The sequence below is a fragment of the Acinonyx jubatus genome, chromosome A2 (genome assembly GCF_027475565.1).
Source record: "Acinonyx jubatus isolate Ajub_Pintada_27869175 chromosome A2, VMU_Ajub_asm_v1.0, whole genome shotgun sequence".
NCBI lineage: Eukaryota > Metazoa > Chordata > Mammalia > Carnivora > Felidae > Acinonyx > Acinonyx jubatus.
Window position 1 is genome coordinate 101,892,672 of NC_069383.1, and position 24,748 is coordinate 101,917,419.

A 24,748-nucleotide genomic window follows, 5' to 3' on the forward strand; every position below is an offset into this window, starting at 1 on the left:
GGTCGCACCAGCGTGCCCCTGGGCAAGGTCCTTGCTTCCCCCGGGGTCTGTTCCTCAGCCGTGGGACCGGGTGGCAGTCACGGCGTCTGTGGTGGCACGGGGAATAGATGAGATGGATCTGTGCCCGGCTCTGCCGCAGGGCGGGGTGATGACCAGCCTCCTGTCCTCACCCACCCCCGCGGACCCCGGGTCGGGTTGTAGAGGCTGAGAAACAGAAAGCCGGGCCTGGTGCCGCGGGCGGGGGGCCCGTAGGAGGCGGGCTGGGGCGGCGGGTTCACAGGGGCCTTCCTGTCGGGGGAGCTTGTGGTCCCGGCTTGGCGAGGGTGTTGCTGTCTTGGGCCCCAGCCCCTCAGGCTGAGCAGGTGTCGCTTATGGGACCAAGTGGGCCTGTGAGTTAGGGGGACTCGCGGAGTGCCCCAGTGGGGGAGCGCATTCACACGTGCCACGTTCGAAGTGACCGAGCGGAAAATGCAGAGAAGGTGGGCTGTGCTGTCAGTTTCCAGTGGGTTACAAACAGGAGAAGCTAACTCGGTAGCCCCAGCCCACGATGACCGGGGATGCAGGATGCTTTATGGAGCTCACGGCCGGAGTACGGGCGGGCGTTAGCAGGAAGGCGCACTGAGTCACGCTGGGCTGCTCAGAGCCTGGCCTGTGTCCCCAGGTTTCTGTCTCTACCTCCCGCCCTGGGCGCTCCCACATCTCTGGGCATGCCAGGTTATCCCCTCATCGTGTGCAGTCAGGGTTCTTCAGAGAAACAGAGCCATTAACATGTGCATTTATACGTGTATGGGGAAGGAGGTGCAGGTTAAGGAGTTGGCTCCCACAATTGTGTAGTTGGACGTCCAGAATCTGCGGGGTCGACCGGGAGGCTGGGGGCCCAGAGAGGAGTTGCAGTTTGAGTCCAGAGGCAGAAATCTTCCCTCCTTTGGGGACTGTGGTCTTTTTCTCTTCAGGACCTTCACCTGATTGGATGAGGCCCACCCACATTATGGAGGGCAATCTGCTTTGCTCAGAGTCTACTGACTTAACTGGTAATCTCATCTAAAAAATTCCTGCACGGAAACATCTAGAATCAAGTGTGACCAAATACCGGCGACCGAGCCAAGTCGACACGAAGAATTTCCCATCAAAGTCTCTGTGTGTGCCTCTGCTATTTTCTGACCTTCCATCCGGCATTCCCTGTGCTTCTCTCTCTCTGCGTCTGCCTCGGGCCTTCTGTGAGGACAGGCTTCCTCAGGCTCCCAGGCCAGTCGAGGGCACCTGGAGGTCTGCAGGTGCATGATTGATCCGCAGCCACCCGTGAGCCGGTCTGTGTGGCTTGGGCCCTCCTGGAGCTCTTAGCTGGCCCAGGCTGCTGTCTGTGCTGGGTGCTGTTCTGTTCTTGTGTCTCTCTTTCACTGCTAGAATTTCAGGGAAGGGAGAAGGCCTGACTTGCCTAAGTAGAGCTCGATGTCCACCTGTGGTCTGGCCACCTGAGGCTGTGCAGCTGTGACTGCGTGTGGCCCGTCCACCCCAAAGGGGGTGTGAGCTAGGCAGGTGCTCCGAAGGGTGTGTGCAGCCGCTGGGAATGCGGCTGGACCGTAGTTACCAAGTAGCTTCTGGAATATCAGCAAACATCAGTAGATGGAACACATACGATTCCTTACGGGATGTATATCCTCAGTTATGCTCCTCTGCCTTCACCTAATAGTTTAAAATATTGTGAGTTTTGGAACCTGAGCCCTAAGATGCCCGTGTGGCCATGGCCCCTCACTGCTGCTAAAGTTTTGTCTTGTTCTGTTCTGTTTTTGTTTTTTTTTTTCTCCCCCGCTTTTGCCTTTAACGCCCAGAGGATGACGTAGACCTGGAAGCCCTGGTGAACGATGTGAGCGCATCCCTGGAGAGTCTGTACCCGGCCTGTAGCATGCAGTCAGAGACGGTACCCCTGCTCCAGAATGGCCAGCACGCCCGCAGCCAGCCACCACCCTCAGGAACAAGGTCCCTCCAGCCGCAGGCGTCCCCGCGACTGCAGGTGCAGCGCTCACAGCCTGTGCACATCCTCGCTGTCAGGTGGGCCCTGGGGCCTGGAGGGCCTCCTCTCCGAGAGCAAGGGAGGGCCATCGCACGGACACAATAGCGCCCCCTGCTGCGTAGACACGTTCCTTGTCTCTGTGCAGCCCGTGCCCAGAGTGGGGTGGGGTGGGGGGACCTGGGGCAGTGGTGTCCCCGGGGGCTGTCAGACATGTGCCACCTCAGACCCGTGGACGCATTCCATTTGTATTCCTGGAAATACCAGGGCTGGGGGGGAGGGGCTGGTGGGAAGCAGGGTGGGGGGTTGGGCTTCCTTGGAGGCGGCAGATCTCGGATTTGGGTGTTGAAGGGTGAGTGGGAGTCGGTGGGTGGCGGGCGGGGAGAAGAGATTTCGTGAGCAGAAGAGAGGATTCTCGTTGTCCCGAGGGGCAAAACTTCCTCCCTTTTGGTATGGCCGCACGACACGGCATTGCGTGTTCTGCGTTTTCCTCACCGAGCCGTCCGTTGATGCCAACGTGGACAGCACTGTAAGTGAATGAGCCTGTCGCAGAAGGACGGTGCCACATGGTCGCACTCACGTGTCGCCTCTAAGGTGGCTGAACTTCTAGACGCAGAGGGTAGGAGTGTTGGATGCCAGGGCCACGGGAAGGGGGGAATCAGGAGATACGGGACTGAGCGTTCAGAGTGTTGGTTTTACAAGACGAGTCAGTCCTAGGACGTCCTGCGGCACGGAGCCCACGCGTGACGGCGCTGCTGTGCAAGGAAGGAAGAGCTTCCGCAGTAGCGATAAAGGCAGAGGGAGCGGTTGCAGGCTGTGGGTGATGACAAGCCGGACTGGCGACAGATCGCGTGTCTACTTACGACACACCTGGTCATTCACGTCAAACACGTACAGCGTTTTGCGCGTCTGTCACGCCTCCACGGGGTGCTTTGCACACAAGATGATCCTGACAGGTGCGGGCTAGATCCCGGAGGCGTCTCTGAGCCCTTCAAGGGGAGAGACGGGGAAAGGATTTGAACAGGCGAGCGAGGAGATGGGGTTGCGGTTCTGGCAGATAATTCTGGCAGCCGGGTGTCGGGGTGGTGGGCTAGACCACGGCTGATTTGGAGGCCGTTTCGAGGACCAGCCTAGAGACGGTGGTGTCCTGACCCCGATGAAGAGGGGGATGGATGGGAGTTGTCACACCCGGATTTGGGAGGGGGAGGGGCAGGGCACTGAGGGTGTCTCTACCCCGTCTCCGGGGCCCGGGAGGTGGGTGGACCGGTGTGGCCGCCGCCCGGTCACTGTTGGCTCTGGAGGTTTTCAGGTGACAGTGGAGGGATGGGAGCGGGCGAGGGACCGAGGCCAGCCTCCCTGCCTCCCTGCACTTTCTAGTGCAAGGTTGTGCGGGGCCCTCCATCTTGGGCCTCGGTCAGGCTGGGGTTCTTCGGGCTGGTGGTTCCTCAGCACTGCATCTCCTGGGGATCTCGCTTCCTTTCCTTGGGATGGGGATAGGGCAAGGTGGTCCTCTCTGCTTCCAGAAACTTCTGTGAGGCTCTTTCTGGTCTGACATCCCAGGTCTTCTGCAGCTGGGTAACTCTCTTGCCAAGGTAGCCTGTTGTGTCTTGGGGAACTCAGAGCTGTCTGCAGGGGGGGTGTAGCAGCTCTGCGGCCTGCGGTCGGCCGCCTCTCGGCTTCCTGCCTTTCCTCCCCTCCGTCGTCCTGGTGTTTATACCTGCCTGTGCTTTCTTGAGCATCAGTCCTGTTCTCTTGGCCCCTGTGGAGCTCAGTCTGGAGGGAGACTTTTCTCCATGTGGCTGGGGTCTGGGGTCTCTCAGTCACCCATCCCTGGAAGGGTGGGAGGCCCTGGGAAGACGGGGTCGCAGCCCCAACAGTGACGGTGCCCAGAGCTGAGTCAGCGCAGAGGTTGGTACAGGCAGACCTGGGCCTGTTCGTTGCCCGGGGCCCTTGAGCTAAAGTTTGGGCCGATCTCAGCCCTATGTCCTGGGGTTGCCTGTGTTAGGTCCCACGGGGGTGCACGGGGCAGGCGTGCGCCACAGGGCATCTTACTTTTGGATGTGTTTAAAAAATGGGGTGACCAATACGGGATACCCAAAGATTTCTTTTGTAAGTGAGGCTTTATGTTGAGCACTTCCTGTGTATGGTCTCTCTCGAGTCCTCACTTACTAGCTGATACAGTGGCCACCACAACGCTACGAGGCGGGTGATGTCGTGGGCCTCATTGCCCAGGTGAGGAAACTGAGGCACTGGGGGACGTGACAGGCCCACACCTGGTGAGTAGGGAGTCCTGATGCAAACCCAGGTGGAGGGGTCCTGACCGGCTCAGAACCCACTGGGTGTGGCGCTGTGTCTGAGACCCGCAGAGTGGGGTGTGGGGCACAGACAGAGGCAGGTGCAGAGCAGACACTGGGGAAGGAGAAGTGGGCTTCCTGGAAGAGGCTGCGGCTGGGCTGGCTGATCCTGAGGGGGCGGACAGCAGGGAAAGCAGGGGGCACGTTGTAGCCCAGGCAGGCGGCGGAGCCCAGGCCCGGCCGTTCTCGTCCCCGACCCCCAGCATCCCTGCATCTTCGCCCCCTTTCCGCGTCTCGCTCCATAACTGGGCAGGGATGCAGCCTCTGGAGCTGGGACGTTCTCCGGCCTCGTGTAGTGTCCCTCGTTTTGCTGTGGCCAATGCTTGTGCACTGCTGGGAAGCCAACGTGGGACTTTTCTCGTCCTTTTAATTTTTAAGAATAACGTATTGACGTGGAATTCACATCACATAAAAGTAATCACTTCAAGTGTCCAGTTCAGGGACACCTGAGTGGCTCAGTCGGTTAAGCGTCCGACCCTTGATTTCAGCTCAGGTCATGATCTCACAGTTTGTGAGTTCGAGCCCCACATCGGGCTCTGTGCTGACCGCAAAGAGCCTGCTTGGGATTCTCTCTCTCTCTCTCTCTCTCTCTCTCTCTCTCTCTCCCTCCCTCCCTCCCTCCCTCCCTCCCTCCCCCCTCTCTCTCTCCCTCTCCCTCTCCCCCTCTCCCCCCCCCCACTTGTACTCTCTCTCAAAAATAATAAACATTAAAAAATTAAAGTGTACAATTCAGGCGCGTTTAGTAGACTCCCCAGCATTGAGCTGCCACCACCTCTACTTAGTTCTGGAATGTTCTCCCTGCACAAGAGGAAACCCGTACCCATTAACCGTGTCTCCACACCCCTTCCCACAGCCCCTGGCAACCACCAGTTCGCATGCTTTCTGTTGCTACGGATTCACCTGTTCTGGCTGCTTCATCAAAAGGGAATCCTACAGGGTGTGACCCCCTTGTGTGTCCAGCCTTGCTGACTTAGCATGTTGTCTGTTTTTGTTTTGTTTTGTTTTGTTTTGTTTTTTAATAAAGACTAATTTTTGAAAGATCAGTTTTAGGTTCATAGCAAAATTGAGAGAAATTTCTAAATGTCTCCCATGTACCCACCCCCTTGCCCACACATGCACAGCTTCCTGCATTACCCACATTCCCCACCAGGTGGTACCTTTGTCACAGTTGGCGAGCCTGCGTGGACACATCGTCATCAGCCAAAGCCCGTGGTTTACCTGAGGGTTCGCTCTTGGTGTTGGACATTGTATGGTTTGGACAAATGTATAATGTATAATGGTACAGTACCATACACTGCCCTAAAAAACACAGCTTTCATTCATTCATTCATTCATTCATTCATTTTGAGAGAGAAAGAGAGGGTGAAAGTGAGCAAAGGGCAGAGAGAGAGAGAGAGAGAGAATCCCATGAGGGGCAGAGAGAAGCAAGGCTCACCTGAACTGGGGCTCGAACTCACGAACCGTGAGATCATGACCTAAGCTGAAGTCAGAGCTTAACCGACTGAGCCACCCAGGTCCCCCCCCCCTCCCCCCCCCCCCCCCCCCCGCCCCGAACACACCGCTTTTAAAGGTTTTCAGAACAACCCTGTTCAGAGAAGTTTCTGGGAACTTTAGAGCATCAGAACATTGGCGTCTTGTATGTGAGTCGGAACAGACTTTTATCCTTGTGCTTCAGGAGAGTCACTGGTCAGTGGTCGTCGGGGCTCTCCTCCTCCTCTCTTGCTCCATAGGACAAGGGACAGCGAGTGAGCCAGGCACTTGGCCGTGACAGAGGCTGGTGTGGGAAGAGTGGGATTCCCTGACAGCGCACATCCGCTTTCTGGGATGTTATGGGGGCGCCTCAGGGGGGCCGCGGCACCCCCCCGGCACTGACCCCATTCCCGCCCCAGGAGCGTGCACGCCGTAGATGGGTGCATCCTGGTCCCCCTGGAACGGCTGGGCGGGCCCCTCACGCATCAGGATCGCTTGGTAAACAGAGAACCTGTAAAGTGATCGCTGCAGTTCTGTAGTGGCAAAACTCCCAAGAAAGCGAATGGATCGTTAATTTCGTCACACTGTAAAAGGAGTCCAAAAAATTCTTGGAAGACTCCACCTACAGGGGCTTCTCGGGGCTTATGTCACCGAGGACCAGGGATACTGAGCGGCAGCAGGGCTCACGCCGCTGCTCAGGTGGGTGTCTGGACAGTGGGCAGTGTTGCCCTCCAGAGCACAGGGGCTCCGCTCCCAGGGAAGCCCTGGCAGTGTGGACGGGAAGCCCCGGCAGGGCCCCGGGGGGAGCCCCGGCAGTGTGGACGGGAGGACCCCGGGGGAGCCCCGGCAGTGTGGACAGGAAGCCCCGGCAGTGTGGACAGGAAGCCCCCGCAGGACCACGGGAAAGCCTCAGCAGTGTGGATAGGAAGCCACCGGTAGGACCCCGGGGGAGCCCCGGCAGTGTGGACGGGAGGATCCCGGGGGAGCCCCGGCAGTGTGGACGGGAGGACCCTGGGGAAGCCCCGGCAGTGTGGACAGGAAGCCCTCACAGGACCCCGGGAAAGGAAACAGAGGGGGCACTTTGTAGCCCTTTGTCCTTCGACTTTGAACTTTATTCTTCTGTTTTCATAACTGCATCTGATTCGTCACCCTGTGTGTGTTTGGCTTTGCCCTGTGACGAGTGGGTTTTGCGTTCTTGGGAGGAAATGCCAACAAGTAGGCCGCCTGGTCCTCACTCCGCAGTGGCTGTGACGGAAAGATGGGCTTCCGTGTCCTGGGGAGGACGGCTGCTCGCGGCCTTTATTTCCGATTCGGTGCCAACAGCCTTTTTTGTGTAAGCAAGCACTCATCCCACAGCCCAGATGAGGACACGGGGGAGCCTCTTCTCACGTTTTCACATGTCTGGACGAGTGCTGGCTTCAAGGCCATCGAACGTAGCTGTTCTCGTGAAAGCGCTCTTACTCGCAGAACGTCTTCACACATCAGTGTTCAGGGAACAGAATCCATGAGGTGCTTGGAGAAGACGTCTAGGATGTGTCATACACAGAGCGTGGTTTTGTTTTGTTTTTTTAAAGTTTATTTATTTTAAGAGAGACACAAAGAGAGTGTTAGTGGGGGAGGGGCAGACAGACAGGGACAGGGGATCCGAAGCGGGTACTGTGCTGACAACAGCGATCCCGACACGGGGATCAAACTCACAGACCGTGAGACCATGACCTGAGCCGAGGTTGGATGCTTGGTGAACTGAGCCCCGCAGGCGCCCCTTGGAGCATTAAATGTCCTCCCCAGCTGTTTAATGGGTGAGGGAATCTGTACCCTTTGAGTCTGAGAATGGGGGAAAAAAACAGAAAACAAAACTCTTGGTTGTGGTACAATGCGTGCAGCCGTTTTTAAGTGCTCCATCTCGTGGCGGTGCCTATGCTTCCGTTGTTATCTCCAGAACTTGCTCATCCTGCAGAAGCGACGCTCTCTCCCCGTGAAACCGTGACTCCCCGTTCCCCTCCCACCAGTCGCTGGCATTTTCCATTGTACTAGCTAGGGGCCTGGAGACCCTAGGTACCTCACAGAAGTAGGATTGTACAAGATCCGCCCTTTTGTGACTGGCTGATTTCACCCAGCACAGTGTCCTCAGGGTTCATCCTGGTTGTCACCGTGCGTCAGAATTCCCTTCCTCGGTCGGGCTCAGTAGTGTCCCCTCATGTGGATAGACCATGTTTTGTTTATCCGTTCCCGCATTGGTGGACCCCCCAGGGGACTGATGTGACCAGTCCCGCTGGGAACACAGGAGTGAGTCCATCTTTAGTTTCCTTGGGGACACCCCCGGACGTGGGACGGCTGGGTCGTGTCGGGGGATGGCAGCTTTTAATGAGCGGTTGTGTCTCTCCTCCCAGACGCCTGCAGGAAGAAGGTGAACAGTTCAGAACGTCATCTCTGCCGGCCATCCCCAACCCTTTCCCCGAGCTCTGCGGCCCTGGGAGCCCCCCGCTGCTGACGAGGGGCTCCTTACCTCCCAGCCAGGCGGCTGCAAAACAGGTGAGCGTGCGGTCCCGGGTTCGAGTGGCAGGCCACCGGGCTGCGGGGTGAGGACAGATGTGCTGGCTCATTGTTTTCAGAAGGGAGGGTAGGGTAATTGTGGGATCTTTTCATTCTTTTCCTCTTGCTACTGTATTTTTGCCTTATAAAGCTTTCTGATTCATTGGCCCGAGTTCATTTGTTAAGTCAGAGATGTATCTACCTGTTTCAGAAGGAGCCTCATAAAAGTGATTAAGAAAACAACTTGGTGCTAAAAAACGAGTTTTATTTAGTTTCCTGAAAAGAATTCCCCTGCCACATCACCTTCACTGGCCAGGAACTCTGGATAAGTGAGGCGTTCCTCAGGCACCTGAACTTGAGCGTAGTTGACGGCTTTCCGTAGTATATTCCTGATCTGGAATATGATCTGTGCAAGGCAGAAAAACTTTGACCCAGAAGATGACAGCCACCTTTTTAAACTAACAGGTTTCTGCCTTAAAAGTAGCACCGTGAGCTGGATATTATATAGCCTTTGACCTCTGAGAGGAAGCTTCAGTAACTTACCCAGTTAACAGAGAGCTTCAGTAACTTACCCAGTGTCGTATCGTCAGTGGTCAGCTTGTCAGAGAAACGGGCTGGTGGCTCCGCCCGTCCAGGTTGGCATGGCCTGGGCCGCAGTGGGTTGCAGGCCTGGGAGGGAGACCCAGTGATGCTATACTGTGTGTATGTGTGTGGGTGTGTGTGTGTTGGGGGGGATGTAAATATCATGATGACAGTAACCTCTAACGTTCACGGAGTGATCCCTGTATGCCAGCTGTTGTTCTAAGTAGTTTCCATGTTTATTTGTTCGCTTACTCCTCAGAACACCCCTAAGAGTCAGGTACAAATGTTCTCCGTTTCAGTTGGGAAACTAAAACCCAGCTTTAATTGTTGGGGCTGGGCGGGACCCCAGTGTGTGTGGTGGGGCTGGGCATGAACCCCCAGTGTGAGCAGTGAGGCTGGCTTGGAGCTGACGTCAGGATCCAGAACTTCTGATTTCAGCCATTACACCAAGTGTCTCCTGGGATCTTGATAATCTTTCTTTGCACCAAGTATATTCCAGAAGTTTCTTTGCCTCCTAGAATCATGCTCTTTCATTCTGTCTGCACTGTCCTACCTTTGCTGCCCTCAAGCGTGATAGCCGCCCCCCTCCCCGCCCCCCCCCCCGTGCTCTGCACACCCACCCACCCCGTGCCACCACCACGCAAGGCCTGCCCTCTCAGGTCTCAGGCTCCCTCGCCAGCTCCTGAGTCCTGACCTTGCGCCTCCAGGGTGGGTTGCGCGGTCCCGCCATCAACACTCAGGAGGTGAGGTAAGTGTCCCTGTCCCAGAGTCAGCGCTGGCCGGCTGGCGGGGCTGCGGCTCCTTGTCACATGCCTCCAGGACATCTGGGACGTCTGCCCCACTGGTGACCTTCTGCTTCAAATAAGGGTCTAGACAGGCTGTCTGTGGATTGGTCACCCAGCTTGTTTACAGCGTCACCCGACCGGGAAAATTTTTTCTGGCTCCCGCCGCGGTTGGCAAGAAAGCAGGCCTCCACCCCCACGGGCTGTCCAACTCTCCGCAGAATCCGGAAACTTGGAAATTTTGCCTGCTGTTTTCCTCGGGATCAGAGTGTCTGCACTGGTGTCTGTGTCTCTGTCGCCTGTTTCCCTCCGGCTAGCTGGCCCAGCAGACACAGGAAGGATGCTTCACACTCTGCTGTACTGGTGGGAAGTCCACGCTCCTCGTGTTGGAACCGGCCCAGGGGGACGCAGCCCATCCCCCCCCAGGTTCTGACCTTCGCTCTCGGAGCCCCGTGGCGTGGGCACCGACACCGCGGTCACCCCGAAGGCTAGAGATGCCGCACACACAGCCTCTTGGTCCCAGACGGTGAGGGCGTCGCTGCCTACGGTCAAAGTCAAAGGCGTTTGGGCCCCTTCTCCCCACTTGCCTCGAGGGGAAGGGATGCTTGGTGATCCAGCTCCTTTCACACGAAGTCAGAGGGAGCAGCTGGATCCTGTCCAGCCGGGCTCTTCCGAAGTCCTTATAAACAGGAGGCCCCATCACATCGCCTCATTGGCTGAGCACAGCGTGGCCAGCGTGGGAAAAGAAGAGAGCCGATTTTCCCTTCGGGACAGCGAGGCAGTCCGAAGCAGCCTCTACCTGTCCCCGAGTCAGAGGTTTGAACAGCCGTGCAGAAGGGAAACCCGTCCTGCCCGAGGTACTGTGGCTACGCTGTTCCACACTGTTCTTCCAATATCCTGGCAGCCTGCCTTCACCTTCCTTTTCCAGCGACCCTTTCCAGATGCTCGGGGGCAGGAGTGTCAGGTGCAGCGTCCCTGCACCCAGCTCTGGAGAGCGAGTGCTGTGATGTGGGCTGGGTGCCGTCCGTGGTGTGGGGGGCGCCATGGTATGGGGGGCGCCCGCCTGGTGCACAAGACCCCTGCCTGGCGGGACAGCCCCTGTGGCTGCATGCAGGACCCCGGGACAGATAGCTGGGGGGCAGTAGGCACGCTGATAAGGTTGCAGGCTCCTGGGGGTGTCATTATGTCGCCTGCCCGGTGGGGTTCCTCTGGAGACATGCGAGCTGCAGGCTGGTTACCCCACGGGGGTGGGGGAGGCAGCCGGGTTCTCCACTCAGAGGAGGACACAGAGAATTCAGCCAGGGGCTGTCCCTGGGGTAGAGGAGCCTTCAGTCACAACACTCTGGGGGCATTTCTGACCCCTCCCGTGCCCAAACTTCAGCTGTCACCTTTGAGCCCTGCTGCGTCCAGATCCTGAAGCTGGAAAGCCCTTGGGGAGCTTAGTGTCATATCATCAGGTGAAGGTGATGGAGTAGGTGGCAGTGATGAACCAGAGGAAGTCATTACTCTGCCAGGAAGGATCGGGAACTCTCAGCAGCATCCCTGGGGGTGCAGACACCCCTGGTCAGGCCATGGAGGTCCTCCCACGCTGACCCTGTCAGGGTCTGTGTCTTCCCTGTGGCCGGTCCTCGCCTGAGCCGGCCCATGTCTGCACAGTCGGGGCGATGTTGTGGACTCTGTGTTTGTGGCACCACCCCCCCCCCCCCCCAGTCCACATTGCAGCCCTGCCCCCGCCAGGATAGCACGGGGGGAGGGGAGCGCCTTCGGGAGATAGGCGGGTTTAGATGAGGGTGTGGACTGGGGCCCCCACGGTGGGACCAGTGCCCTTATGGGACAAGCAAGCAGTGCACGACTTCTGTCTGCCGCAGGTGGCAGGGAGAAGGTGGCCGTCTAGGGGCCAGGAAAGGGCTCCCAGCAGAACCCCACCCTGCCTGGTCTCAGACTCTTGGGAGCTGTGAGGAGTCCGTGCTGTGCGAACCCACAGCTGGAGCCAGTGGAGACTGGAGAGTCCTGGAGTTTCTCGTGAGCGTCCTGGCACCCCCACCCCCTCTGCCACCAGAAGCCTTAAAACCGTGTAGATGAGACTTCACTGTGTGGGGACCAGCCCCTGACAGTCGCTGTTCCTTCCTGCCAGCTCTGCTTCCCGGCCTAGATCTGGGGTCCTGACAGGCTGTCTGCCGCCCCCATGTTGGCCCCCTGGCTTTCACCATAAAGGGGCGGAGCTTTGGTGGGCCCCCACCGCTGCCCACCTGCCCGCCGTGCACCACTGCCCACAGAAGCAGCACAGGACAGGTGACCTCGGCCCCACCCCGGCTCCATACCTGCACCTGCCTCCACCTGCTCCCAGACCTGACCCGTGAGCCGCTCACTGTTGAGTCAGCAGCCTGGCCGATGTCGGGAGTCGCTGGGAATGTCTCCTGCATCTGGAGCCTGTGAGCCCAGTGCACCTCCGAACCCCAGTGACAGTGACGTCTGCGCCTCCCGTGTGGGTCCTCCCAGGCTAGTGCGTGCTCTAGGGATCATCTTAAGACACCCGCTTGTCAGGTTTTCTGCTTGTTTGATTGCGTTACGTGAATTTTAAAGCAGTGACATTTGGTTTCTTTGTTAATATTTTTTATTTTTATTTTTATTTTTTTTAATTTTTTTTAACGTTTTTATTTTATTTTTGAGACAGAGAGAGACAGAGCATGAACGGGGGAGGGGCAGAGAGAGAGGGAGACACAGAATCTGAAACAGGCTCCAGGCTCTAAGCCATCAAGCACAGAGCCTGACACGGGGCTTGAACTCACGAACCGCAAGATCATGACCTGAGCCAAAGTCGGATGCTTAACCGACTGAGCCACCCAGTCGCCCCACTTTGTTAATATTTTAAACCAGAGTCAAGTGATTTTCATTTAGCTTTATGGCTTCACCAGTAGGGAGAGCACTTGGGGGCGTATTTGTTCATGGGCGGTAAAATGAAATCATGAAGTGTGGTTTGTGTTGGAAGAAGTACCCCTTTGCCCCGTGAGAGTCTAGTTAGTACCCGTGGCTGTGGTTTTACGTGGAGTCTTTCCAGTTTATTATAGAGATGAGTGAATCTTGTTTGAAGGTACGGCTTCTGTGAAGGACATCATTCTGTCATTTTGGTGACAACAAATAATTTATCTGAATGACTTAATTAAGCTGTTTAATAACGTCTCATCCAACATTTACCAGAGTTGCAGAGGCCGAAGAAAATCTTTGATAACATTCTGTCCCCTAGAGGGTCGTGAAACTTGGTCAATATCCGGAAAGTGACATTTTGCGGTAAAAAATCAACAAGGGCATTTTTAACTACTTGGTGAGTCATTTGGAAAAGACAGGCCGTTGCGTGGAGAAGGGTGATTGTTACAGCAAAGATCACGAGCCGTGAGACTGAGCCTTACGCCTGAATCGCATCCTACGGTCTAGACGGTGTCTCCGGGCTTCTTTGACGACACTCTCTTTGTTCTCGGTGCCCTGTGGACCGAGAGAACGTTGGTCCTTCTTTGTGTCTTGATAAGTCAAGTGCATCAGACCCACTGCAGTCTTCTCCCTGAGCCATGCCTGTTTTGTGTCTGTCCGTAGCTTGGTGCGGCGTGCGTTTATCTGACAGCAACTCTTGAGTGCCTGCTGCGTGCCTGGCTCAGTGCCAGTGACGAGGGTCCAACAGAGGGTGCAGTGCCTGCCCTGTGCCCCGCAGAGGCCAAGGGCATCTCTTTGAGCTTCAGCCAGAGCCCAGGAACCAGAGAGAGGCACAGTGCCCTTGGCCTGATGGGAGATGGCTCGTCTTCCTGGCCAGGCCATCTGAGTCGAGGATGTGACCATCAATGTGCCTGGAGCCAGCCTGCAGATCCAGGGGCTGGAGGGGATCCTGGCCCAGGTCCCAGGTGATCAGAGGTGAACCCCTCCCTTCAAGGGACACTGACAGGTGTGTTCGTGCTCCCTGCCTTAGCCTCAGCCCCAGCCCACAGTCACCGCCTGTCTCCATTGTACTAGAACGTCGTGGGAGAGAGGTTAGTGCAGACAATGTTGTCCTCCTGGGGTGCTGGGTGAGGATCCCCCGGCCCTCATGGGGAAGCCTTGTGCACTCGGGGACAGCTGACCCCGGCTGTCCAGAGGCCCGGCCCCTTACTGGATTGATGACCCCCAATCCAATCGGAGAGAGACTCAGAAGGATAGGGTGTGGGGCAGAGAAGGCCTGCGTAGGTGAAAATCCTGCTCCGGTCGCAGGGTCAGTGTGACTTCCCTGGGAAAGCGGAGCTCTCGGGACTGTTCCTGAGCAACACTGGTGGGTGTGGGTGTCTCCTGATCCATCTCTCTGGGCGCAGAGGCTGGAGGTCACTCAGGGTGTCGTGCCCCTCGGGAGAGCACGTTGCCCAGGCACCCCTGCAGGGCCACCTGCTCGTATGGAGGTGCCCTCACCCCTTCCAGGCTGTGTGGGGAGGTGGCTCCTGCCACCAGCCCCAGGGCAGACCCCAGCCCTTCTCTTGGGTCCTTGGTCTCAGAGGCAGGTAGCAAGTAGCCCTGGAAATGAGTGCTTTGTGTGAACTGACAACTAAAAATCTGAGAACCAGGAATGCACAGGGATCCTGCAGGAAATCTGTAAAGTGGCGATGGCTGCGTTAGATTCCCTTAGGGATGGAACTCCTTTAAGGGTGTGCCCATAAGAGGGTCACGGGAGAGCCTAAGAAACAGCTTCTCTGCACTCCGGGATGGACCAGGGGGAGGCTTCCAGTGCCTCAGGGGACACTGGACTGGCTGTCACGTGCGGGTCCTGAGGGACTCCACCGGGAAGACCTTGTGTGTGTTTTCTGGCGCCTGTCTCACGGTGGTTACCGCACAGTTAATTCTCACACCCCTCGTGTACGCAGAGAGCCTGCTTGGGATCCTCTGTCTCTCTCTTTCTCTCTGCCCCTCCTCTGCCCCCCCACCTCAAAAATAAAGAGCATACAAAAGAAACCTACTTAAAAGGGTTTTGAATAAGAAGTGTTGGCAGGTCGGTGCATGTTCTGGAACAGCCCTCATTGCGCCGCGGTTAGAGCAAGACAGGAAGCTCATGTTGCACGTAAGCAGGAGCCTCTGCTCGACTGCAGCCATCGGAGAGAACGGCCTCTCCAAGCAGGAGGCTCCGTTCCTTTGTGGAAGCTACCCCTCCTCTGGTGGGCCGGCCCTGGGGTGGGGGCTGTCACGTGCCTGGGACAGAGGAGGCCGCTGGAGAGGCTGCCAGACCCCACAGCGCTGACACCATCTACGTGGCATCCCTACAGCCGCTGGCATCTGTGGCCCCAGCAAGTCAGGGACTTCATGCTTACGTGCCCCGTCGGGTGCCTTTGGCCTCAAGAAGCAAAGGGCGTGATTGGCTGCCGTTGTAAGGACATTTACTTTGTTGTAACAGCAGGTCTAGGGGCGGGGGGACAGCTGCCACGGCCAACCTTGTCCTGTGTCCAGGAACTTGTGTCCTCCTCTGCAGCCGTGGCTGTGTGTGCACCAGAAGGCTCTGTTCACACACCGGTCCGTGCGCCAGGGGCCCCGAATTGTTAAGTGGCAGAGGGAGAAACTGAGGCAGCGTGTGGCACGCGCTGCTTCCCAGCCGGACAGAGTGAAGTCGAGCTGTGGGGCGAGGGACACTAGGACGATCCATGGGCAGGAAGCAGGAGCCATGAGTGAGTGCCTGAGGCAGGTGTACTGAGATGCTGAGAATTGGTGGGGACAGGGGATGGCGGGGGGGAGGGCAAGAGAGCCACGCAGGGAACACAGGTTAAGAAAAGAACAGTGATGCTGTTAGAAATGTCTCGGTTTCCGAATTTAAGGCCAGCCTTCACAGCTCGATGGAAACATCTGGAAGGCTCTGTCTAGGATGGCCTTCCTCTCAGCCAGTAACAGTTTCTGTGCAGGTGCACGGTGACTTAGGACAGCAGGCTTCTCCGTTTGTTATTCAAACACAATTAATCACATACTTAACCCCGCTTTTGATAGGGCATGAGTATTGTCTTAGCTCCCACTTGGTTTCCTCCCTCTGCTTACTGTTAAGAATTAATTTTCTGGAACTGAATTAATTGCCTCGCATTGGGGTTTGCACATTACTAATGATCAAAAGCGGGTCTCCCGAGGCTTTAACTACCATTTAATGAATGTGCTGCTTACATTAGCCTGTCTCTGGCCAGAAAAAGCAGCCACCGTGGCCAAGTGCAGCTGACTTCGAGGAATGTGCCGGCGTGGCGATGCCCCGCCATCCGATTCGCCCAGGTGGGCCAGCATCACCCTGGAGCCTAGTAACTTCTCATCAGCCTCATCCAACGCCGGGCCAGCCCTCTTTGTCTTAGCGCCTCCAAAACGGGCCCGTGTCTCCTTTCTGGTGCCTTCAGGGATCAGAGCACGTTGGAGCCAGGGTCTCAGTGACGCATCGCGAGCCAGGTGACCGGTGGCCGCCCAGTGCTGTTTGGACATTTGGGGAAGGCACAGGGTCATCTTGGGACAGGAGCCCGGGAGAACAGTGCTCGGGCCCCCAGTGGGACCGAGCAGTCGCTGCTGTCCAATGATAGTCGCTTTACCGACACGAGGGTCTGTCTGTACGGATCAGGTCTTCCCCGTCGCTCGCGGAGACAAAGCCCTGTTGACTCTTTGTTCCTCAGACTGGCTTCCTGCCTTCGCTGCCTGTTTCCTCATAGCTGCCACCATCATCCCCCACCGGAGCCCTGCCCCTCCCTCGAATGGGGGGACGTCACCCTATTTCTGCGTCTTTGCCCATCCGCCACCAGTTGTCCTGTAGGAACATAAACTGCTGGTTTTTAAAATTTCAGGTGACGAACTTTGCTAGTTACCTCTCCGACACACTTCACTCAGCAGAAAGATGGTTGATACCCCTTGGGGGCGTCTTGGGGGGCAGCGCAGGGAGCCCCGTCTCCCTTTCTGCTGAGAGGCCCCAGTAGGGACGGGCCCAGGTCTCTGAAGCCCAGCGCCACCCCTCACACTCTGGGAAAGCCTGGTGTTCGTCATGGTCCCACCGAGCAGCGAGCCCGAGCTTCAAGTCCATGGTTTTCCCAGGGAGCCACAGCAGCGCTCCAAACAAACAGGAAATACTAAACCAAAGTGGACGTTTACGTCACCTTTTATTCCTTCCGAGGGCACGTGTGAACTCAGCCACACCAAGCAAGGAGAGCCCACGGGCCACATAGATCCTGTCACGGCCCATTCCTTCTGCCGTGGCGCACGATGCCACCATGACCACAGGAGGCCCTGGGAGCAGGGATGTTCCCATTTGGCACCTGTCCTGGTGGTCCTGGCTGAGGTGCTGCTCCAGTGGGCTCTGAGGCTGAGAGCCTTCGGGGCGTCTAGTGCGACACAGACGTGTCAACAAGCATGTCACGGCCCCATGGATTGGCTCCGCCTTCCTTGCGAATTTGTGCAAGAACCAGAGGAACGTGGGCCCATGAGCAGCCCTGAGTTGTGTTTGTGAGTTTCTGTGGCTGCTGCAACCGTGTCCCTCGCCCATCAGGAGGCTGTGACGTGTTCTTCCAGGGGATGGGCCCCCCGTCAGTCCTTCTGGGTCGGAGACCGGAGTCGTGGAGTGGCGGCTGGCTCTCCCGGCTTTCTGCCTCCCCTTGTGCAGTGCCGAGCGGACGGAGACCCTCGCACCTGCTTTGCTCATCCTGTGCTTTCTGGAATCCCTGTTACTGGAGTTGTGGGAAAGAACCTGTACGTCTGTTTGGGGAGGATTGCATTCTGTCACCTTCCTGGAAATTCACATTTCGCATTGGGTTACGGAGGATCTGAAAAATCCTGTAGGGAAGGAGACCCACTGGTGGGAGGCCGCTTAGAGCTTCTCAGACGCTTCCGATCGCAGACCCGCTTTGTGCACGACAGGCTGCCCACGGAACCCACTTTGGGAAAGGGTGCCCAATTGTCGAGGGCATTTTTCAGAGTTCTCTGGGCATAGCACTAGAATCGAGTGTCTCGGAGCCCCCGGAGAGGCAGCCTGAAATCACTCCCAGTGTTTAACAGGACGCGTCATCCCGCGTCTGCATTCAAGCAAGGGACCCGATCAGGCCACTTGTCTCGCTGCGTGTGGTGTTGGGGATGTCCTGTCAGGAAACTTGGTGAAATTCCCACAGCTAAGGTTTCTGTGGGCTATAAATACCTTGGAAAGTATAAATTCCCTAAATCTGTGAGCCCCCGAATTGATCCTGTGTTATAGCATCGAATACCCCGTGGCATCGGCAGATGGAGAAAACATCACAACGTGAGCGTGTGAACTCCCTGTCTTTCCCTGGAGGTTCCCCCAAATCTAAGAGCAAGAGGTGACCCTCCTTGGCCAGCGAATCTGTTAATTCTTCCTCTTGCGGGACTCTCGCTGGGAACAGGTGAAGCTGGAAAATGAACTTTTGCCCCTGACAGTCCCGTCCTACGTGTTGGGAATAAACACCCACCTCCTCCTTGCTTGTGTTTGTCCAGCAGATACAGCCTGTCACGCCCATGGAACGTGGGCATCGGTGCTTCTGGAATGCCCGTAACCAGTCCCGAGGGCATCTTGTCCCACTGGGCATTCTCCAAATGCGGCTATAACCTGCAGGTCAGGATAAAGCATTTTCTGACTTTACGAAGGTGAAAGGCACGTGTTGGACCTCTGCAGTGGCCACCGTTGGAGCACGAGGTCCAGGCTCTCGTGCTGTGTCCCAAAACTGTGTCCCGTGGCTGGGTGCTGGTTTTCAGCCAGCGCCACCCCACCGGCTCCCAGCCAGGCCCCCCCCGCCCCGGGGTGCGGCCGCCTCGCGCACCATCCTGCCCTGCACACGCCTCCTGCAGTCTGGCCCTCTCGTTCCTTCTAGAACTCCGCTTCCTCTCTTGGGTCTCCTCCTCTCTTGGGTAGCTCCTCAGAGCGCAAGGGAAAGCAGTTTGACAGGTGGCGATGCAAACGAGCAAAGTGTCGCTGGAGGAAACCAAGTTTGCGTGGAGTCCTTCAGGAGAGAGAATCTGGGAACCACCCTCTTGCTCCCTCTGCCGCCGAGGCATGTCCCGGCCACTCTGGGAAAGAGGACACACACGTTGGCCCCTTTGGAAAGGCTGCAGGGGGGGCCATCCTCCGCTGGTCGCCAGCGGGAACCCAAAGGCTGCTGACAAACGTGGTTTTTTATCTCATCCCAAAATAGCTTCACCATTGTCATCCCGCAGCGGATTCTCTGGGATCAAAGTGTCAGTTTCTCGCCCTGTTTCTAGAATCCCAGATTCTACAGGTTGGTTTATACCAGGAACACCCTGAGCAGGTAGAGGTGGGGATATCGTATGACTTTCTTTGCTTGTGGCTCATGGTAAATGTGTTCATGCAGCCTGTCTCCTGAGGAGCTGGGAAGGGGACGGGAGGAGATGTCCCTGTCCACAGGGGTGGGGACAGGCCACAGACGAAGTGACAGCCGTGCCCACGGAGGTGGGGTCAGCATCCGTGCTGGAAGAAGCAGCAACCTCAGAATCCCTGACCAGCGACCTTCCACGCAAATCCTATTGCAGCCGTCTTAAAAGCCAACTATTTCCTTCCGCCCGCAGCTTGGTCCAGCGCCTGCCCCTCTGTGTGTGTCTTACCTGGTTTCAGTCAAGGTAGATATGATTTTATACGTGTTTTTGTTGAACCTGCGACAAGTGTTTTCCGTGTTTCTTCCCGGTCGTAGTAAAGAATGCTCTTAGAAGCTGACGAGTACCGGGCCACACTTTCTTGGCTGTGCCTGGATATTCGCGTGGCTTCTTCCAGTTGTTTGTGCTATGGATAATGCTTTCCAGCATGACGGTGATGTGGTTTTTGTTTTCTCTTGAGTTCTTTTTCTTAGGGAAGTTCCCAGAAGGTGGATTCCTAGTCTAAGGTCATGAGTGTTTTACATTATAGCTCTGGATACCTGTTGGGATACCCGTTTGCAAGGGCCTATTTATTATTTATTTATTTATTTTTTTAAAGTTAAAAAGAAAGTTTTTTTAAATGTGTATTTATTTTTGACAGAGCATGAGCAGCGGAGGGGCAGAGAGAGAGGGAGACGCAGAATATTATATTCAGGATAGAGTGAGCGTCAGAAGTTCTGAGCCCTGACCCTGCACGAGCCATCGGCACACCCGGTGGCCACCTGTGCTGTGGTGAGCGAGGGGCGTGGGTGCCTCTCATGGCAGCACACGGTGGCCCTGGACACCAGCTGTCCCCCAGCTGGGGTGGCCCTCCACGCGCCGGGTGCTTGGCTGCTGTTCACTGGTAAGACTTGGCCCTGCCCTGCCTTACTGGTTTTACCCAGCCCGACATGGCCACCTCTGTCCTGCTCGGCCTCGGGGCGCAGGTCCGCCTTCCTGAGCTGTGCAGCACAGCCCGAGCCCACCGGCCTCCCCAGCATGGTCTCTTGTCAGGGAGGATTGCCTGAGGGACTGTCTGGCAGGGCCCCGAGACCGCGTTCTCCAAATCCCATACTTGCAGACATACGGACTGCAAGTTCCCTTCAGGGGGACTGAAGGATGAGAAGCTGTTCTTTGGCTTGGAGGGCAGAGAATGTTCTAGAAGGAGGGAGGGAGGGCTGTTCACGAAGGGCCTAGAAGTCAGGGCCTAGCATCTGCTAACAATTCCATCCCAAATGCAAAAGAGACTCCAGCAGGTGTGGGATCGAGGGAAACAGAACATGTTTGCACTTTCAGGAGGTTCCCTCTGCTTTGTGGGGCCTGGGGTGGGTTACGCTGGGGTTGGCGTGGGCTCTGCCAGTGTGCAAGCAGACTCGGGAGCTGATGGCCATGAGGATGGGGGCCAAGGGGCTGAGGCTGGAGAGAACAGGCTGGGTTTGAGCCATATCGCCAGTGTTTAGTGATTTCTTGCTCTCCCTTAGTTGTCCTGGTCCCTGTGACAACTGGCAGCCTGATTTTCCTCCTTCAAAAGTAAGTCCAACCTGGGGTCCCTGGGGGGCTCAGTTGGTTGAGTGACCAACTCTTGATTTCAGCTCAGATCATGATCTTGCAGTCATGGGATTGAGCCGCACATCGGGATCCTCTCTCTCTGCCCCTCCTCCACTCGTGTGCATTCTCTCTCTCTTTCTCTCTCTCTTAAATAAATAAAATTCAGAGCGCCTGGGTGGCTCAGTCAGTTAAGCATCCAACTTAGGCTCAGGTCATGAGCTCACGGTTTGAGTTTGAGCCCCGCATTGGGCTCTGTGCTGGCAGCCCAGAGCCTGAAGCCTGCTTTGGATTCTGTGTCTCCCTCTCTCTCTGCCCCTCCCCTGCTCATGCTCTATCTCTCTCTCAAAAATAGACATTAAAAAAAATTTTAATAAGAAAAAAACCAATCAAGGAGCACGTGGGTGGCTCAGTCAGTTGAGCGTCCGGCTTCAGCTCGGGTCATGATCTCACGTTCCGTGAGTTTGAGCCCCACGTTGGGCTCTGTGCTGACAGCTCAGAGCCTGGAGCCTGTTTCAGATTCTGTGTCTCTCTATCTCACTGCCCCTCCCTCACCTGCACTGTCTCTGTCTCTGTCTCTCTCTCTCTCTCTCTCTCAAAAATAAATAAATATTTAAAAAAAAATTTTTTTTTTAAACCCAAAAAAATCCAACCCAGCCTAGTGCTCAGATCTTGGCTTCTAAATTCCATTCTCCAGCCAAAGGATGCAGGACAAGTAGTTAGAGAAAGAGGAGCCACGTCTTAGGCTCCCAAGGGCAAGAGAAGGATGGTCACTTGTGGACGTGGAGAAACGTGGCGGGTGCTGCCTTAACCCAGGGGCCTGGGCCAGCGTCACCAGGAGCCCTGTGCCTCCCCAGGAGATGCCCCAAGAAGAACACAGCGTCTCATGTGTGCGCCAAAGACGTGAACTAGGACGGAGGGACAGTCTAAGAAACGGCCGGGACTCATCAGAGGTGTGGAGGTCATAGAAGACTCCAGAAAACAAATTGTCCAGATGACAGACGGAAGAGACAGGCCAACCAAATGTAGCATGTGGTCCTGCGTAGTCGGATCCCGGACCCCGAAATACCATTGTTGCCTTTTCTGAAAAGGACGTCGGTTGGACATTGGCTGAGTTTGAATGTCGATAAATCAGCTAAAGGTAGCATGTTGATGGCATTTCCTGATTTTGATCATTGTTCTGTGATTACGTACGAGAGTGTTGCTTTTAGGAAGCTACATGCTGAACTAGGTAGGGGTAGAGGGGCCAGCTGTCTGCAGCTCACCCTGGTGCACGGAGGAGGGAAAGAGGATATGATAATGGAGCGAATGTGAGTTTTGGGGAACCTACATGAGGAATAGAAGGAAAATCATTATAGTATTTTTTGTAGATTTTCTGTAAGCCATAACTTTTCTCAAGATCAAATGCTGAAGACTGAGAAATTCTGTTTAAAATCCCAAATACGCCTCTTAACGTGCACAGATTTTTTTCAGTGTGCTTTTCCCCAACAGGACAAACAGCGTAGAAAACACGAGAGGTGAGCATGCCACGCTAATTCTCCATGGTTAACACGACCTCACCTTTTAATGCACGGCTCCGGCAAAGACGTGCAGGTGTGCCCTGGTTCGTCCGTCCCCCGGCCAGCGATCTGTGACGGGTATGCAGTAGACGCCAGATGGCTTCTGGGATCGAAGCAGACTTTCTTTTTTAAGTTTATTAATTTTAGAGCAAGTGGGAGAGACCCAGAGAGAAGGCGAGAGAGAATCCCAAGCAGGCTCTACAGTGTCAGCACAGAGCCTGACGCAGGGCTCGAACTCACAAACGGTGAGATCATGACCTGAGCCGAAGCCAAGAGTCGGATGCTTGACCAACTGAGCCACCGAGGAGCCCCCGGGAGGACTCTTGAAGGGAATACGACCCCCACGCCCCAGGAGCCCCCCAGGAAAATGCGCCTTCCCAGGAATAGCCACGCTTCCAAGATGGAGCCACACTGCTTCTCTCTTCCCTTCTATTCAGCAGAAATGGAGTGTCCATAATTTTGTCGGCATGGCGTGCCAAGTGGTCTCTTGTGTGCTCAGCCTCAATGCGTACAAACATCATCTGAGGGAAGGAAATTCCCGAGGCTTCGGTCTTGGAGCCTCCAACCGTGGGAGGCTCCCAAACAGATAAATGGGATGGAACAAAAAGACGGTGTTTCCTCACAGGCAGTGTCAGTTCTGTAATTATGCTGCTGGCCGGGTTGGTATTCACTCGGATCTGTACCGCTCACGGTTCCAGAACCCCCAGGAGGAAGATTTGGCCATAATTACGCTTGTACCCCTGTGAGCCTGACATGTAGATGTCCTCTTGTGATCTTTTAAGTGTTTTTTTTTTAACGTGTATCTATTTATTTTGAGAGAGAGAGAGAGCGAGAGTGCGTGCGTGCAAGCGGGGGAGGGGCAGAGAGAAAGATTCCCAAGCAGGCTCCTTGATGTCCGCACAGAGCCCGACACGGGGCTTAAACTCACGAACTGGGTGATCATGAGTCAGGTGTTTAACCGACTGAGCCACCCAGGCCCCCCTGTGATCTTTTACATGTGTGGGGGTGGGTTTTGAGTGCAGTCACCCGGCCCGTTAATAGGCTCTGTAAAGTGTGGGGACTGCTGTGTGGTGAGGCTGGGGAGGAGCCTGTGGGCTTCGGAGACCCGGGAGCGCCCCCCTGTGGCTGGAAACACACCGGCAACTGTGTGGAGCCCAGGCTGTGTGCGGGGTGGGTGTTTTTCCTCATTGAATGAAAATGTCGCATCTGACCTCTCTCCCCACTGCTTGCTGGCTGTCCCGGCAGGGCTTGGGAGGTGGGTGTAAGTGCACCTGCGTTTGGAGGCAGGGGGACGTTCTTGGTGCGCCTCTGGCCCCGGCACACCATTCCCAGGGCGAGGTCAAGGGTGAGCTTCGTGGGCGGTGGTGGAGTGTGGGTGCTCTACATCGGCTGTGGCCACCTCTCCCCAAACCACCTCCCCTGGGAACGCACGCTGCTGTCCACGTCCCGGGGCTGGGGTGCCAGGGGGCTGCAGCGGGGGGCCGCCGATCCAGACCATGACACGAGAGGGAAAAACATCTCATTCCACGAAGACCCCAGTCTATTGCGAGAGCATAACTGGTGAGCCGCTGTGGACGTGTGAGGTCGTGGAAAGCTCTGGATTGCGTCGTTGGGAGAAAAACGCGTGTGGATCCTTCGGGAATTGGGGAGAGCTGCTTTCCTTGCTGATACAGCTCTGAGTCCTACACTAAGCCTAGCACAGAAGCCAACATAGGAAACACCCACGGGGAAGGGGGCGGGTAAGGAAGAACATGCTGGGAGGAAAATCCACAGAGTCTGAACAAGGGCTGGTTTCAGTGGGGTCAGTATGGCGGTATGATGATTTTGAGTTCTTTTTAGGGGGGTTTTGGCTGTTAATCAGTAGAAGTCTCCGAATCCGGCTCATCCGGCTGTGGGCTTGTGGGGTCTCTAAGGCGCCCATCCTGTGGTTTCCCTGGTCACGGATGAGGCGGGGTGTTCTCTGGTGGCCCCGGAGACATTGCTCTGTCGCGGGCAGCCGGCTTTGGGGTGCAGGTCCCCTGACATCCCTCTAGTTCTGCATCCGTCCTCTGTGGAGTAATCGACGTTCCCCTAATAAAGTGCCAGCGGCTTCTGTACAAACCAAAGATGTTGCAGTAGGTGGGCTGTGTACGTCCTAAGGACTAGAAGGATCCAGCCCAGCCCCCGCAGGAAGTAGGGTTCTGGTGGGAACGTGGTGGCCGCTGCCCAGTGTGCCAGGCCTCGGGCTGGAAGGATGTCTCTGGAACTTGCCGTTCATAAGCTCGTGTTTCCTCTGTCACAGACGCCCCTTCTACTTACTCTTAACGGTGGCATGTTTCATATAGCTTCAGAGCGTCTTAGCCACCCCATCAGCCAGAACCCTGATGTGCAGGCTAGAAGTGCCCGTTTGTTCACTGTTTCAGAACTTGACATCTGAACTACCTAGGATGTGAAGAGTAGGTGTGGGCCTTCCGCGGAGAGACAGCACGCGGAACCCGGGGACAAAGCGGTTAGAGGACTGGGCGTGTCAGGCAGCAAGGGCCGTTGTCAGCGGGTCCAGCCCTGGCGAGGGGT

General features: G+C 56.2%; 1 protein-coding gene across 9 annotated transcripts in view; it reads left to right on the top strand.

The window, feature by feature from the left end:
- GRB10 (growth factor receptor bound protein 10) overlaps positions 1-24,748 on the top strand; it is a 182,866-nt gene that overhangs the window by 113,116 nt on the left and 45,002 nt on the right. For 7 of the 9 annotated variants that reach the window (XM_053218700.1, XM_053218702.1, XM_053218703.1 and 4 more), the window contains 2 exons: positions 1,830-2,049; positions 8,223-8,364. In XM_053218700.1, the coding sequence (XP_053074675.1) occupies positions 1,830-2,049; positions 8,223-8,364 (362 nt within the window). The remainder of the gene's footprint in view (positions 1-1,829; positions 2,050-8,222; positions 8,365-24,748) is intronic. The other 2 variants (XM_053218707.1, XM_053218705.1) reach the window with 1 other exon arrangement.